The 14,906-nt window shown below is 43.7% G+C and overlaps 2 protein-coding genes across 2 annotated transcripts in view; both read left to right on the top strand.

Annotated features, from left to right (window-relative positions):
- Positions 1-14,906, top strand: part of LOC124774937 — a 553,705-nt gene that overhangs the window by 532,684 nt on the left and 6,115 nt on the right. The window lies entirely within an intron of this gene.
- On the top strand, positions 5,793-9,716 carry LOC124774938 (protein yellow-like). Its single transcript, XM_047249629.1, has one exon. It carries the CDS (start codon positions 5,957-5,959, stop codon positions 7,382-7,384), a length of 1,428 nt encoding a protein of 475 aa, XP_047105585.1. The 5' UTR covers positions 5,793-5,956; the 3' UTR covers positions 7,385-9,716.

Genomic DNA, 14,906 nt, shown 5'->3' with positions numbered 1-14,906 from the left:
CATGCTGTGTTCTGTATCTTCATATGAAGGGAATGACGCCCAAGGAAATTGCGGAAGACATGCGGTACACACTTAAGGGCAGTGATCCGTCTTATGCAACAGTGAAAATCTGTATGTCCGACTTCAAACGTGCAAGAATGAGTGTAGAAAAGGCGCCAAGGAGCGCAAGGCCTGTCACCGTTGCCACTGATGAAACAGTGCAATTCACGATACGATTTTGCAGGGTCGTCGAACAACGTTACAGCACATTCAAACCACGTTTGGAATCTCCCATGGGCGTGCTCATGACATTGTTGTGAATATTTTTGGAATGCGGAAAGTTTCACCTCGGTGGGTCCCGAAAGACGAATGCGGATCAGAGACGGGAGCGTGTGCAGTGTTGTGAAGAAATCGTCCGCCAATCTGAAGCGGATGAAGGCGGCTTTCTTGCAAGGTATGTGACAATGGACGAAACGTGTATTCACCACTTTATCCTGAGAGAAAACAACAGTCACAATAATGGAAGCATCCTTCATCCCCTACCCCAAAAAAAATTCTGTGTGCAAAAATCAGCCGGTAAGGTGAAGGCATCCATCTTCTGGTATGCAGAAGGGCTAATTACTGTAGTTTACTTGCAAAAAGACGTAACTGTCAGTACATCATACTATTGCACCCTCCTACGCCGTTTGAGAGTAGAGATAAAGGAAAAGAAGGCGCGGAAAATTGGTGCGCGGAGTTCTTTTGCATCAGGACAACGCACCAGAGCACAAAGCCCTCGCAATACTGGAAACTCTGCGTGACTGCGGGTTCGAATTGTGACGTCATCCGCCATTTCTCCATATTTGGCTTCATCAGACTTTTTCTATTCCCAAACCTAAAAAAAGACATCAAAGTAAGACGATTTGACAATGATGGTGCAATGATTGATGCAGTGAAGGCTTCGTTGGACTCAAAACCGAAGACCTTTTATTTGAATGGTTTAATGGTTCAAATGGCTCTGAGCACTATTCGACTTAACTTCTGAGGTCATCAGTCGCCTAGAACTTAGAACTAAGTAAACCTAACTAACCTAAGGACATCACACACATCCATGCCCGAGGCAGGATTCGAACCTGCGACCGCAGCGATCGCTCGGCTCCAGACTGTAGCGCCCAGAACCGCACGGCCACTCCGGCCGGCTGAATGGTTTACAGAAGTTATCTAAGCGGATATTATATTGAAAAATAAATTCGTATTATGAAATTTTTGTTATTCTTTAGTCAGCTTAGAAAATTTCGACCCCCCCCCTTCCCCCCATCGTACACCACTTCAGGAGAATACCAGAATGGTTCCTTCCACAAGGAGAGGAATGAATGCGTCTTTCTCTTCGTCTAATTGGAATTAATGCTCCCTCGTAATGAGCTTGACGTATAAAAAGCGTTGCTCTCTAAGCTTGCTTCCCTCTCCATATTAAAACAACTATCCCTGCTTTCTACTGAAAAAAAAAACAAGAGAAAAAATATAGCAGCATTGATGAATACAGATTTGAACATCGAACTTCTCCGCTACATTAGTGACACAATATCGAAAAATGGTTCAAATGGCTCTGAGCACTATGGGACTTAACATCTATGGTCATCAGTCCCCTAGAACTTAGAACTCCTTAAACCTAACTAATCTAAGGAAATCACGCAACACCCAGTCATCACGAGGCAGAGAAAATCCCTGACCCCGCCTGGAATCGAACCCGGGAACCCGGGCGTGGGAAGCGAGAACGCTACTGCACGACCACGAGCTGCGGACTGTGACACAATATCTTAATATAAATTTGATCATTACTATGAAAAATTAAAAAAAAATTTCGCATAATCAGTTAAAGAAGATTGTCCCAGTTGTCAGAAACGCGACAAGGGATTGCTAGCAGAGGAAGTATCCAACCGTAAGACATGACATTTCCCAACTGCGCACGCCTTGTACGCCAGTTCAAAACTTCAGGAGTAATATATCATTATTTACTTCAGAGCGTTGTAGCCATCTTCACATTTCTTCACATTACTTACATTGTAACTCATCGACTTATTCGCCGTATGTGGCTCCCTCAGCATTGAAATACAACGTTAACGAGGTGCCCCGTAAGTAAGCTTAAGGTATCCGAAGATCAAACATCTAGCATGCGAAATCCAATTTGTGCTTTTCTCACATGACATCCTGAAAGCCGTGGCTCAAGGCAGTCATGTAGATCCAGTATTTCATGACTCCAACAAACATTTGTCTCAGTAGCATACAAAATTTTACTGAGAGAATGTTCTATCAGTGGGATATAAAATGAATTTTTGGTATGGAGGACGTAGCACGTTGTGTTGGGTGGAGAGTCGAAAATAGCTTCAGGAGTGGCTCAGGGAAGCGTTTTAGGACCCTTGCTGTTCATGTTGTATATTTGTGATCTGGCAGATAACAGCAACCTCAGACTTTTTGTAGATGTGGTTATCTACCACGAAGTGCTCTACGAACAAATCTGCACACATATCCCAGCAGATATTGATAAGCGTTCAGAGAGCTGCAGAGTTTAGCAACTGGTTTTAAATTTGAACTAGTGCAAGTCAGAAAACGCTGGTAAGTAGTATTCTATGACTAAAATTTCGTGACTAATAACTGATATCAGTGAACCTATACAAACACCGGGGAATAACCATTTGTGGAGACATGAAATGGAATCTTAGGTACGGCACGTGGCGGTCGGGTTCATCGCTGAGAAAATGCAGTAAGTCTGCAAAGGAAAGTGTTTACAAAACGGTTGTGCGTCTTGTCTTACAGCATTGCTCAGGTGTGTAGGACTCCTACCAAATAGGACTACCAGAAGTTACTGTAGGTAGGCTATACAAAGAAGGGCTGCAGGAATAGTCATAGCTTTGTTTTACCCGCGGGAGAATGTCACCTAGATGCTGAAAAATTTTAATTGGGAGACGCTTGAAGGTAAATATCACTCTCCCGCGAAAGCGTACGTTAAAATTACAAGAACCAATATTAAATGAGCCGCGAGGTCTGAGGCGCTAGAGTCGTGGACTGTGCGGCTGGTCCCAGCGGAGGTTCGAGTCCTCCCTCGGGCATGTGTGTGTGTGTGTGTGTGTGTGTGTGTGTGTGTGTGTGTGTGTGTGTGTGTCCTTAGGGTAATTTAGGTTAAGTAATGTGTAAGCTTAGGGACTGATGACCTTAGCAGTTAGGTCCCATAAGATTTCACACACATTTTATTTGAATATTAAATGAAGAATGTAGGAATCTGCTTCAGTCACCTACGTGCAGTAACGTGAAGACAAGATTAGTCTAACATTGCAGCGCACAGGGAGGCATTTAAACAGTCATTACTCCCGTTATCTGTACCCTAATGGAATTGGAACAAGTCTAATCAGTTCGTAGAAGCGTAAGCGTCATCTCCATGCGCTGAGAGTGGTTTACACAGTGGTGTGTAGATCTAGATTACTGATCTTCAAATACGAGCTGTGTCCCATAACGTGAATTATACCGAACTGTATTTCAAAGGACGGCTGTGTGTAGACTTAAAATCGGAACTGCGTCTGAAATAAATAGCCGGTTGTAATTTTCTAACAGTTGCTGCAACACTCTATTATAGACTTTATGCGAATCCTTAGAAAACCATCAGGTCTGAGCTCCAGTGTCATTTCTGCAGACATTTTGAATCTATCAGTCTACAGCCAAAATGTCCTGTTATCATGTTGTCATACTGACCACGTGTGACCCCCCGAAATGGTAGAAATTCTGAGCAGATCTTAGGATACGTTAACGGAAGTCTCTGCTGAGACGCTAAGTTCCACTGTTTTACAGCTGTGGCACCCAGTTCAGTGATTTACTTCTGACGAGAGACGGTTGATTTGGGAAGAGGTGATCAACAGCGAGGTCGTCGATCCCATCGGGTTAGGGAAGAATGGGGAAGGAAGTCGGCCGTGTCCTTTCGAAGGAACCATCCCGGTATTTGCCTGAAGCGAATTAGGGAAAACCTAAATCAGGATGGCCGGACGCGGGTTTGAACAGTCCCCCAGAATGCGAGCTCAGTGTGCTAACCACTGCGCCACCTCGTCAGTGACAGTGCAGGGCAGGGCACGGCAAGGCAGCGCAGTGCTGTGCTGTGGGGTAACCCACACCGTGTTGCCCGCCTAACGCGTTCCCCCGTCGAAAATCGACGCCGTGCCAGCTGTCTGGGTTTTACCGAGCACGCGGTGGTCGATATAGCTGGGGTGGAGACGGCGGCGTCCACAGTTCCGGCCTTACGCAATAAAGAGCGCGGAACACAGCCGCGCAAGCTCACGCATGTCCTCGTCTCTCATCAGTTACTGCTGCGTCTGGAGTGATAAGTGAAAAGCTATGCGAGGCGGTGACTCGAACCTGGATTTCCTGCTTTTAGCGAGTACTCGCTTCAACTTGTACGCCATTTGAACACACCTCCAGGCTTTCATTGTCAATGATATTTTCGTCCGTCACTTCGGAACATTACTTCAGGAATGACTAGTTTCGGACGTTTGTCATCTTCAGACCAGTTAAAACGTTATACACGGAGTGATTTTGACGAGATACTTGGTACGAAACGTGGTACGTCGAGCCGGGCATGATACTCTCTATTCTTTGCTGTAGTGTACCTATTTTTATCCCAAATTGTAAAATTACATTACCTTTCATTTTAAGTGTGGAAAACAAAACTAATCGCTATCTGTTACTCAGACATGTCCTTTTGAAATTATTTACCTGCAAGGTTTCTGAGACGTACTGCTCAGTCGGTAGTGGGAAGAAAACCTAAATGCCTCATTCAAGCTGGCTGGGATGCTACAACAGTCAGCCGTTCGTATTCGGTACAGGTTCGAGTTACGTCCTCCTCTTACAACTTACCTGGTCGGTTTGCACTACACGAGGCGGGGCATTTAAGAACTTGTTTGTGAACAAAATTTGTCAGGTGGTACATTTTGCGTCGTATTAACCCTCTCAACACCAAGCGAAGAGAGGGGCGAGGGTACTTTATGCCCACCTTTTGAAAATATCTTAAAATTCTGAAAAAACATGTTTTAATGCTTTCTTAAAGCTGATTGCGTAACTGTTTTGACTTTTTCAGTTAAATGTAACGCAAAAATCCCCTGGAAATCATTCACTACGTTTTCCAGAATACGGTGTACAACGGATACTTATCGCTTTAAGTAAAGCAACAAAACCTACCTCAAAATGTGAATAATTCTCGCCACGCTCAGTGCTTACATGTTTCGTTTACACATCTTGGCACAGCTACATGACTGCCTCACTGTTGCAAACAATTAATATATGTACCATCTGATGATGAGTGACTAGGCGATTCGAACCGATGTCATACCGGTATTTTCAAGTTCAGCTCCCTTCCTTCACATCCCTGTATCTTTAAAAAGTATGGTGTGAATAAAACGAATAAAACTTAACGATAATTAACGAAATCTGTTTTTTTTTTGTGGTCATAAACTACCCCTCCTCTCTGTGTACACTCTATGGAAAATGCGTTGGTACTGCTAGGACTGCGCAAAAGATATTTTCAGGTCCTGCATCCTTGTTATGCATCAGTATCTATTTAAAAAGGATGTTGCTAGTGAACATTAACAGCAGTTGACGAAATTGGGTATAAAGTGCCCCTCTACCACCTCACCCTCCCTCCCCTTGGTAGTACGCTAGGGTTAAACCGAGTTGTCGCGGAGAGTGGAGGGAGCCGTCTGCGCGTAGGCGGCCGCCGTCCCCACCTCGGGCGCAGGCGCCCCCGCCCCCCTCCACGGCCTCGTGCTTGCCGCCAGCCGCAGGCCACAGTCGCGCGCACTACAGTCGAGAGATTAGGCAGTCACGCTTCGGGATACTTCGGACTGCGCCGTGTGGGTCCGCGTGACGCGTCGTATCGCCACCGGGTATATAGAGAGGGGTCGCGCACAGGCGGGGTTTGCTCCAGTCCCTCCACGACCGTTCTGTGAGCGTGCGCGCACGCATGCGAACCCAATCGACTAGAGTTGCCGTTCCGTCCGCGCGTCGAAGTCTCCGTCGCACCATGCGGTGTTTGGTGCTGCTGCTGCCGTTCCTCTGCGTCGCCGCGGCGCAGAGGCCCGAGCTGAACGAGTTCAAAGAGGTGTACATGTGGAACCAGTTCGACTTTAAGTGGCCGGACGAGTCGGCGAGGCTGCGCGCGCTGTCGGACGCGCGCTTCCAGCCCGTCAACTGCGCGCTGTCCGGCATCCGCGCGTGGCGCGACCGGCTGTACGTAACGGTGCCGCGGCTGCTGCCGGGCGTGCCGGCCACGCTCGCCTCGCTGCCGGCCGCCGCGCCGCCGGCCGCCTACTCTCCGCCGCTCGACCCCTTCCCGTCCTGGGACATGCAGGCCGTCGGCAACTGCACCGCGCTGCAGTACGTGCAGAGCGTCGAGATCGACGCCGCCGGCAGGATGTGGGTGCCCGACTCGGGCCGCGTCAACACGCAGTCGGGCAACGCGGACGCGCGCTGCCCGCCCAAGCTGCTCGTCATTGACGTGGAGAGCGGGCGCGTTCAGCGCACCGTCCAGTTCGAGCCCGGCCTGCTCGCCCCGGACTCGCTGCTCGCCGACGTCGTGGTCGGCGACGACGACGTGGCGTACGTGAGCGACGCGAGCCCGAGCGACCCGGGCATCGTGGTGGTGAGCGCGCGCGACAGCCGCGCCTGGAAGGTGCGCGACCGCACCATGCGCGCCGACAGCACCTTCGTGCAGGTGGGCCAGCGCCGCACCGAGCTGCGCCACAACGTGTTCGCGCTGGCGCTGTCGCCGCGGCCGCGCGCCGGTCCCCGCCGCCTCTTCTACTCGCCGCTCAGCAGCTACGACCTATTCTCGCTGCCCGCGGACGCGCTGGCCGCGCCCGGCGTCGCCGTCTCGGCGCTCGTCAGGAACCACGGCCGCATGCAGTCGCCGGTGCAGGCGGCGGCGGCCGACTGGCACGGCAACCTCTACCTGGGCTACCTGCAGCAGGACGCCGTCGCGCGCTGGGACAGTTCGCAGCCTCTGGCGCAGGCCCGCCTGCTCACGCAGGACCCGGAGCGCCTGCAGTGGATCTCGTCGCTGGCCGTAGACGCCGACCGCAACCTCTGGGTCGTCAGCAACCGGCTGCAGAACTTCATGGCCGGCACCGTCAACCAGCAGACGCCCAACTACCGCGTCATCCGCGCCTTCGTCGACGCAAAGTCGTACCTGTACAGCGACGACGCGTGGACGCCTCAGCAGGGCAGCGCCTTCACCGTGCCCGGAGCAGCCGCCACCACCCGCAGCAGCACCAGTAGCTTCGTCACCACCACTACAGTGCCGCCGCACGCAGACGGCGGGGCTTCCGCTCCGGCCGTCACGGTGCTACTCTACTCGTTACTGCTGTTGCCGATGCTAGTCGTTCTAGCCTGAGGTGCTAACTGTGAAGTAAAAATCACCGAGCACTCGTACTTAGTCGCGCCGCACGACGCTCGCTACAAGCGAGAACACTCTTAGTGTGTGGCACTCGACCAACATTTTCAAAATTCGCTGTACTTCTTTCGTGGTAACCGTAGTCTCTGTTCTTCGCAAAACTGAGACAGTGAAATAAATGGAAAACTTAATAAACGAGCCCCCTCTACTGCCAATGGACACTTTGAAGCACAGATCCACGTAAAGGCTTCATCGAGTTGTCAAAGGACCTTCATTTCTATGCCAGCACACTAGAAAAGCGAATCTACAAATTTTTCCAATTTCTGAGTTAAACAACATCACACTGAAGTAACTCCATATCATCGTTGACAACTGTCTGTGATCGTACAATAGTGTAAACAACTTGTAGGACAGGGAAATATTTTTTAAACCTTTGCCTACAAAATGCATCGGTACAATTCTTCTATCAAAATTTTGGGCACATGACAGATGTGAGTTGTGTATTTTATGGCATATTATTTCGTTATATTCTTCAGAAAATTCTGCAGATGGTCTGAGAGATGTTCTATGTATTTGGATCCGATGTCGGATACATTACGACAGATATCAGCCATAATCGAGCTTCTGGTTTTTTCACGTCACAAGAAGCTCCTTCCATAAGAGACTTAACCCCTGGTGATGGAGCTGTGCCTTGAAATGCACATTGGCGTAGTAAAAACGCCGTTGATAACCCTGTAGACGGACTTTAGTATCAAGTTTTCCATTTGTAAAAGAAGACAGGCATTTAGCTAGCAGCGACATGTCTGTGCTGGCCACTTTTATATTCTACAGCGACACTTTGAGTGTGTCTAATTTCACCGTCAAATTGTTTAAAGACAACAAAACCACTTTACATTGTCAGAAGACTGGCTGTGAGGTGGATCTGTAGAAGGAAGGAGGCTGAATCTGTCAGTATGTGGAAAGTGAGAGTTCACCAGCAAAAGGCAGTCATCTGGCACGGAATCTGTTATCACTTGGACAGAAAAATACCACAAAATTAATACAGAACAGACTTACTTCCTCCTCCTCCACGTTATGCTGTTCAGTAACAGAAATACTTGACAATTACCTTGAATGTAACATCATCAGCATAAGAATTAAAATGGGTTTTGGTATTCCCAATAGTATTACAGGGCAGCATTGTCCGCTGCATCATTCCTCCCATTCAGCTGCCTCTTTAGCTTCAGTGCACACGTGTGCGTGTGTGTGTGTGTGTGTGTGTGTGTGTGTGTGAGAGAGAGAGAGAGAGAGAGAGAGAGAGAGAGAGAGAGAGAGAGAGAGAGAGAGAGAGTGTGTGTGTGTGTGTGTGTGTGTGTGTGTGCGCGCGCGCGCGCGCTTGGGGGGCAGATGGATTTTTGTAGTCGGCTAACCAACAAAATCTCATATGATTCCCTCAGCTAATGATTGATGTCACGTCCTACAAAGGAGCTATAAGCTTAACCAAAATTCATGTAGGATAGGGAAATATTTTTTAAACCTTTGCCTGCAAAATGCATCGGTACAATTCTTCTTCCAAAATTTTGGGCACATGACAGATGTGAGTTGTGTATTTTATGGCATATTATTTCGTTATTTTCTTCAGAAAATTCTGCAGATGGTCTGAGAGATGTTCTATGTATTTGGAAGCTATCAGCTACTTGTGTTATCTGTAAAAATACTGTGTCCACTTTGTAAATATGTATTTGTGTATGTACTGATCCACTGAGCAAGTAATAATATAGAATTCATAAGAACTGTGATCCAAATGATAAATGACTGGATGTTGTGTGGTGTGTGAGTCCTTGTTAAATGAAACTGTTTGCTGTTCATGAAATCTGTTCCACTTTCAACAAAGGGAGGGAGGCTATATGACATCAGAGGTAGAAAATCAGTCTGAACACATCTTCTAGTTAAGCATATAACTTCAGATTCTCAGCTAAAACTCATATCAAATTAAACATATTTACAGCTTCAGTTTTGCACTCAGTTTAATAGCAGTTTTATCTTTTCATTTGAGCGGTAAAATATTTGTCATAGATTGTGTTCTATAACTGTAATATTATAAAATCTCTGACAAATGAGGTAGCTATATATTCATAACTGCTAAGGTTTGTATGAAATAAACTGCATTATTCATTAGTGACACGTAACTTTGTGAAATCATTGAGCACACATCCAGAAATTTAATGTTACCTAAAACTAACTCTAAACACTGTGTGTATGTATGTGAAACTGTTTATAATGTACACTTTGACCTCGTGATAATGGCTATAATAAAATTTATCTTCACAATTATTTGTTTCCATTGTGTAATTTACTTAACACAGTTTTGGTTTTGCTTTCAGAGAACACATTTACAATATTTTCAAATGTTCGAGAGTTGCTTTCATCCACAGCAAATTATAATCTTTGGTTGTGTGGCATTCACATCATGCTTATGTCATAGATATTTATCATTCTTTCAGTGTGCAGTTCCATTTCTGAACTCAATCTCCAAATAGTGCAAAAATGGCAAAATTCTGGCCTTTTTTGTCTCATGTATTATAATAGCACATTCTGTTTATACTTTCGAGAGAGAGAAGAGGGAATCAACATTTACCTTGAACCAGAAAATTTGCTAACCATGCTGAGTGGTAAAATACTCTCATAAGGCTGGGATAGAGTTCTCAACATCTATGAAGCATTATCAAATTCTTGGTGAAGTGTTATTCTAGCTCTAAATGTGTGACTGTGATATATCTTAATGTGTCAGGTATATTGCATATATGATTTAATCAAATATTACTGGAAAAATTTAATTAAAATGTTTCTATCAACCAGTCATGAAGAAATCACCTACTCTGTTTCTGCCAGAGAAAACATTACATTCAATAGTTGCAAACTATTAAAAGTATCACTTTAGATTCAGCAAGTCAATTTAGATTTCTTGAGATATGCAACAACCAATCCCATAAGGAGAATGAAGAATTATTTCCTTTTCTTTTTTATATGAAGAGTGTCACATTTCAGTGGTTTCTTCATTTCTTCTCCTGGCAGTGTTTCATTAAATTGAACCAAACAAATTATACAACAAAAATCAAAATAAACACATGTAAACACAAAGTGATCTGTCATATGCAAAAGAATAGGAAAGCACTGATTTTGGTTGTCTATGCATCATACCAAAGAATAGAAATAGTATTCATCATCTTCTTCAGTCAAATGGCTCTGACTCAAATGAGTTCATTACAAAGATGGACACTTCCATTTTTCATTAAGTTTAGATGTTAACTGATTCCAGTAGTACTTTTCAAGTCAAATCTAATCATAAACTTCTCAAGTTTCAAAAATGGACAAAATTTGGGCATCTCCATTATATTTCAGCTTCATATCAGGCCAACTTCAGCAGCAGCCAATAAAATGACAGGATCACCTTTCTGGCATTCCCATACTGCTACGCATATCCAGTTTGGTGGAACCGCTTATGTTGTAAGATTTTGTATTTTCAGTTGTATCTTACATTACAATTTAACATAATAAAGTGCAATTACAGAAGGGAATGTGTAAGAAGTTCATTTTAAACAAGCAAGAAAAGTCAAGAGATAGAAGTAATCAGAACATGACCACAGAATACTCATATGTGCAACATAACTGGACAGCTCCTAAATTTACTCACAAATTTCAACTTTGTTATTCACTCTATATCAAAAAAATGAACTGAAATTTACTTTTAAAGGATCATAGTAATTAAAGGTGGAATTGACCGTCTTTGACAATGCACTCCTCATATGTATGAGGGGTAACCATAAAGTTTTAATCATTACTTCGAAAAATAAATTTCTGTAATTCATTTGTTGTTTGTTTGCAAGTACAAGTCAGGAATCCTGGTATCATAGCACACCACCAGAGGAGACAAAATAAGAAGGTGCAGCTCACTGAAAAAGTGGAGCACTGTGCAGTAACTCCTTTTTGCCAGCAGTGGAAATGTTATGGCTTCGGCGACCCAATCCAGACAACTTCTGAAGTTGTACAGATTGCTCTGACACAGTTGCAACTTTTCCTTAATAATCATAAAGTTTTAAAAATACTGTAAAAAAATCCAGGATAGAATGTAACAATATTATGAAAAGGGAAGTTGCCACTCACCATTAGCGAAGATGCTGAGTCGCAGATAGGCACAACAAAAAGACTGTCACAAATAACGCTTTTGGCCAGTAAGGTGAGTGGCAACTTTCCTTTTCATAACATTGTTTAAAAATACTGTCATGCAAATGGACATTTACCATAAAGATAGCTTTGAGATGTATATTTCTCTACACGGCACTACATTCTTACTCCTCAATTTTCGCGAATAAATATTCTACAGATCATCTCGGGAAAATCAGGCCAGAAAATTATACCTTGAGACAACTTAGTGCATGTATGTGCTTCAAATGCCTTCTTTTTTTATATATCAACATTAAAGTTGTTCACATTCCAGTGTGGAAGGAACAGTCACAAAAGAAATTTATTAGTGTATTGATCATTCTTTAAGTGTCCAAGAAAACAGTATGGAATTTGATGCTGGAAAGGCTGGTTTATGAACTTCTCCAATCTTAGTTTTCTTTCATCTATCAAGAAAAACTAGAGGCAACAGCAATTTTGGCACTTTCACTAATGAGTTAAGTCTGGACAGCAAATATTCAATTATTTATACCTCAGACACGACTTGTTTTGCACTTATTAGCATCATACCTGATGGTAAAACAGTTTCAACATGTCACATTGCAAAATACTGATGCAAATTATTTTCAGAAGAATGGAAAAATTGGTGGAAGCTGAACTCAGCAAAGATCAATTTAGGTTCTGGAGAAATGCAGGAACATGTGACGCAATACTCATCCTACACATTATCTTGGAAAATAGGTTGAAGAAAGGTGAACTTACACTTGTAGCCTCAGAAAAAGCTTTTGATAATGTTGACTGAAATAATTCTTGGACATTCTAAATGTAGCAGGGTAAAATACAGGGAGTGAAAGGACAGTAGCTAAGGATCAAGTGAAACAGGGTTGTAGACTAAGCCCCATGTTATTCAATCTATATATTGAGCAAGCAGTAAAGGAGAAATTTGCAAAGGGAATTGAAGTTCACGTAGAAGAAATAAAAACTTAGAGGTTTGTTGATGACACTATAATTCTGTCAGACACAGCAAAAGACTTAAAAGAGAATTTGAATGGGAAGGATTGTGTCTTGAAAAGAGAGTGTATGATGAACATCAACAAAAGCAAAACAAGGATAATGGAATGCAGTCAAATTAAGGAATGTCCTCAAATTAAATCAGGCAATGCTGAAGGAATTAAATTAGAAAGTGAAACACTAAAAGTAATGATAAGTTTTGCTATTTGGGCAGCAAAATAACTTAGGATAGTTTAAGCAGATGTTATAAAAATTGATGTATATACTAGGGATGGGAAAAACTGACTGGTTAAAAATGATACCAGTATTTTAGTTCTGAATGACCATTATTTTCCAGTACTTGTTTAGTCTCAGTTATAACAAGTTTCTTTCATTTTTTACTGATAATCGGGTATAAAACCAGCAAATCTATTTGCCATAGTAACAGTAGTAAAATTTTTGGTTTTTAAATAAAACTTTTTTTTAGAAATGAGTTAATTTTTCTCATAGAATTTATATTACTTTCAAATATTGGACTGGTACAGAAATTGAGAAATGCTATTAGCACTATTTTAATAACAATGCCTACACATGACATAAGAATTAGTTCAACACTGCAGTGACAATAATGTATCTGTTGGCATGTGGCGTGGCCTATCAGACGGTGTACGTGAACATGCAGTGTGCAAGACTTGCCCCCAAACTGACTGAGCAAGATGCTCCAGTGGTTAGTGCACTACTCTCATTTGGGAGGGCAACAATTCCAATCTGCATCCAGCCATCCAGAGTTAGGCTTCCCATAATTTCCCTAAATTGCATCAGGTGTTCCTTTGAAATTAGATTTCCTTCCCCATCCTTGAAACATTGAGAGCTCGTCACCATTTCTGATTACCTAGATGTCAACAGGACGTTAAATCTTGATCTTTCTTCCTTTCTTTTGCCGCCACCTGGTCTATATGATAGTTTCTCAGTGATGGCCTCGGACATCAGTTGCATTGCAGAACGATACCATCCCTTGTTTACAAGTATTTTAGAAAGTGCAGTAGCAGTGAAGTACAATGTTACATTTGCTCTCAAAGATTAAAGATGGGAGGAGGCACAACAAACTTGCGACATCATATAACGAGAAAACGTCCACAATGTTCCACAGAAGAGAAGGTAAATTTAATTGATGTATGAGGTTGTGCTGAAAAGTGATGCCTCTGAAGCTTTTATGTGAAAACTTTGAAGTTTTTAAATACAACAAAACATCATTACTATTCAGCATCTTTATTCTTCAACATAGTCACCCTGGAGACAAACACATTTCTCCCAACCACAGACCAGTTTGTCGATGCTGTCACTGTAGAATATTTGACTTTGTTGATGGAGCCACAGCCTCACCTCTGCTTGCACCACTCCATCACTATCAAAGTGAAGTCCTTGAAGTAGTTCTTTGAGTACTGGGAACAGATGAAAGTCAGATGAGGCCAAGTCAGGACTGTACATTATGGAGAGTGCTTGATGACAGTGAATCTAGGGTCCTGGATTGTTGCAGATGGCGCAGTGCTCATGTGCGGTCTAGCATTGTGAAGCTGAAGAAGAAGGTGCTTCATGTGTGGATAAACTTTTCGAAATCAATACTCGATTACAGCAGCTGTTCCTCACGCACCGACAGTTACATTACACACCACCCTGTTACATGCTACAATTCAGAGCTCTCTAGTGGCAGAGGGCTGCAATTATCTAGATATGAAGAATAATGATGTACAACGTTAATCATGTTTGTTTTATATAAAAAGCTTTAACATTTTCACATAAAAAATTTGGAGGCATTACTTCTCGCGCACGGGGTCCAGGGTTCGATTCCTGGTGGGGTCAGGGATTTTTCCTGCCTCAAGATGACTGGGTGTTGTTGTGTCATCTTCATCAGCATCATTCATCCCCATTACTGTCGGAGGAAGGCAATGGCAAACCACCTCCATTAGGACCTAGCCTAGTACAGCGGTGCGGGTCTCTCGCATCGTCCCCTACGCTCCTCGAGTATGGGACCTCATCATCATCATCACTTTTCATCACATCCTCCTAGCTACAATTTTATTGATGAGCTCTAAACTCGAGACAATAACTGAACTCATAATTTTGTGGTTGCTTTAGGGTGAAAAACTGATACCATCCTGAAGACACAGGGAAGACATCAGCTTGTGAACTTTCTCTCTCAATATTGTCGCGCCCATCTCCTACACCATCACAGTCCTTCATGGGGACAATGAGACTGATGTATGACATAGCCTAAACCCCATCTTGACTGTGATCTAGTGTACCTTCACCTTCATTATAATTTTCCAATCTTTGTATGAAGTCCACATTTATTACTGGAAGTAAAAACAAT

This window comes from Schistocerca piceifrons, chromosome 2 (assembly GCF_021461385.2).
Source record: "Schistocerca piceifrons isolate TAMUIC-IGC-003096 chromosome 2, iqSchPice1.1, whole genome shotgun sequence".
Lineage (NCBI taxonomy): Eukaryota > Metazoa > Arthropoda > Insecta > Orthoptera > Acrididae > Schistocerca > Schistocerca piceifrons.
The sequence above is the reverse complement of the archived record's forward strand: the minus strand, read 5'-3'. Positions and strand labels throughout refer to the sequence as shown.

Coding starts and splice junctions, on each gene's coding strand:
- LOC124774938 (XM_047249629.1), top strand. CDS start 5,957: ATGCGAACCCAATCGACTAGAGTTGCCGTTCCGTCCGCGCGTCGAAGT.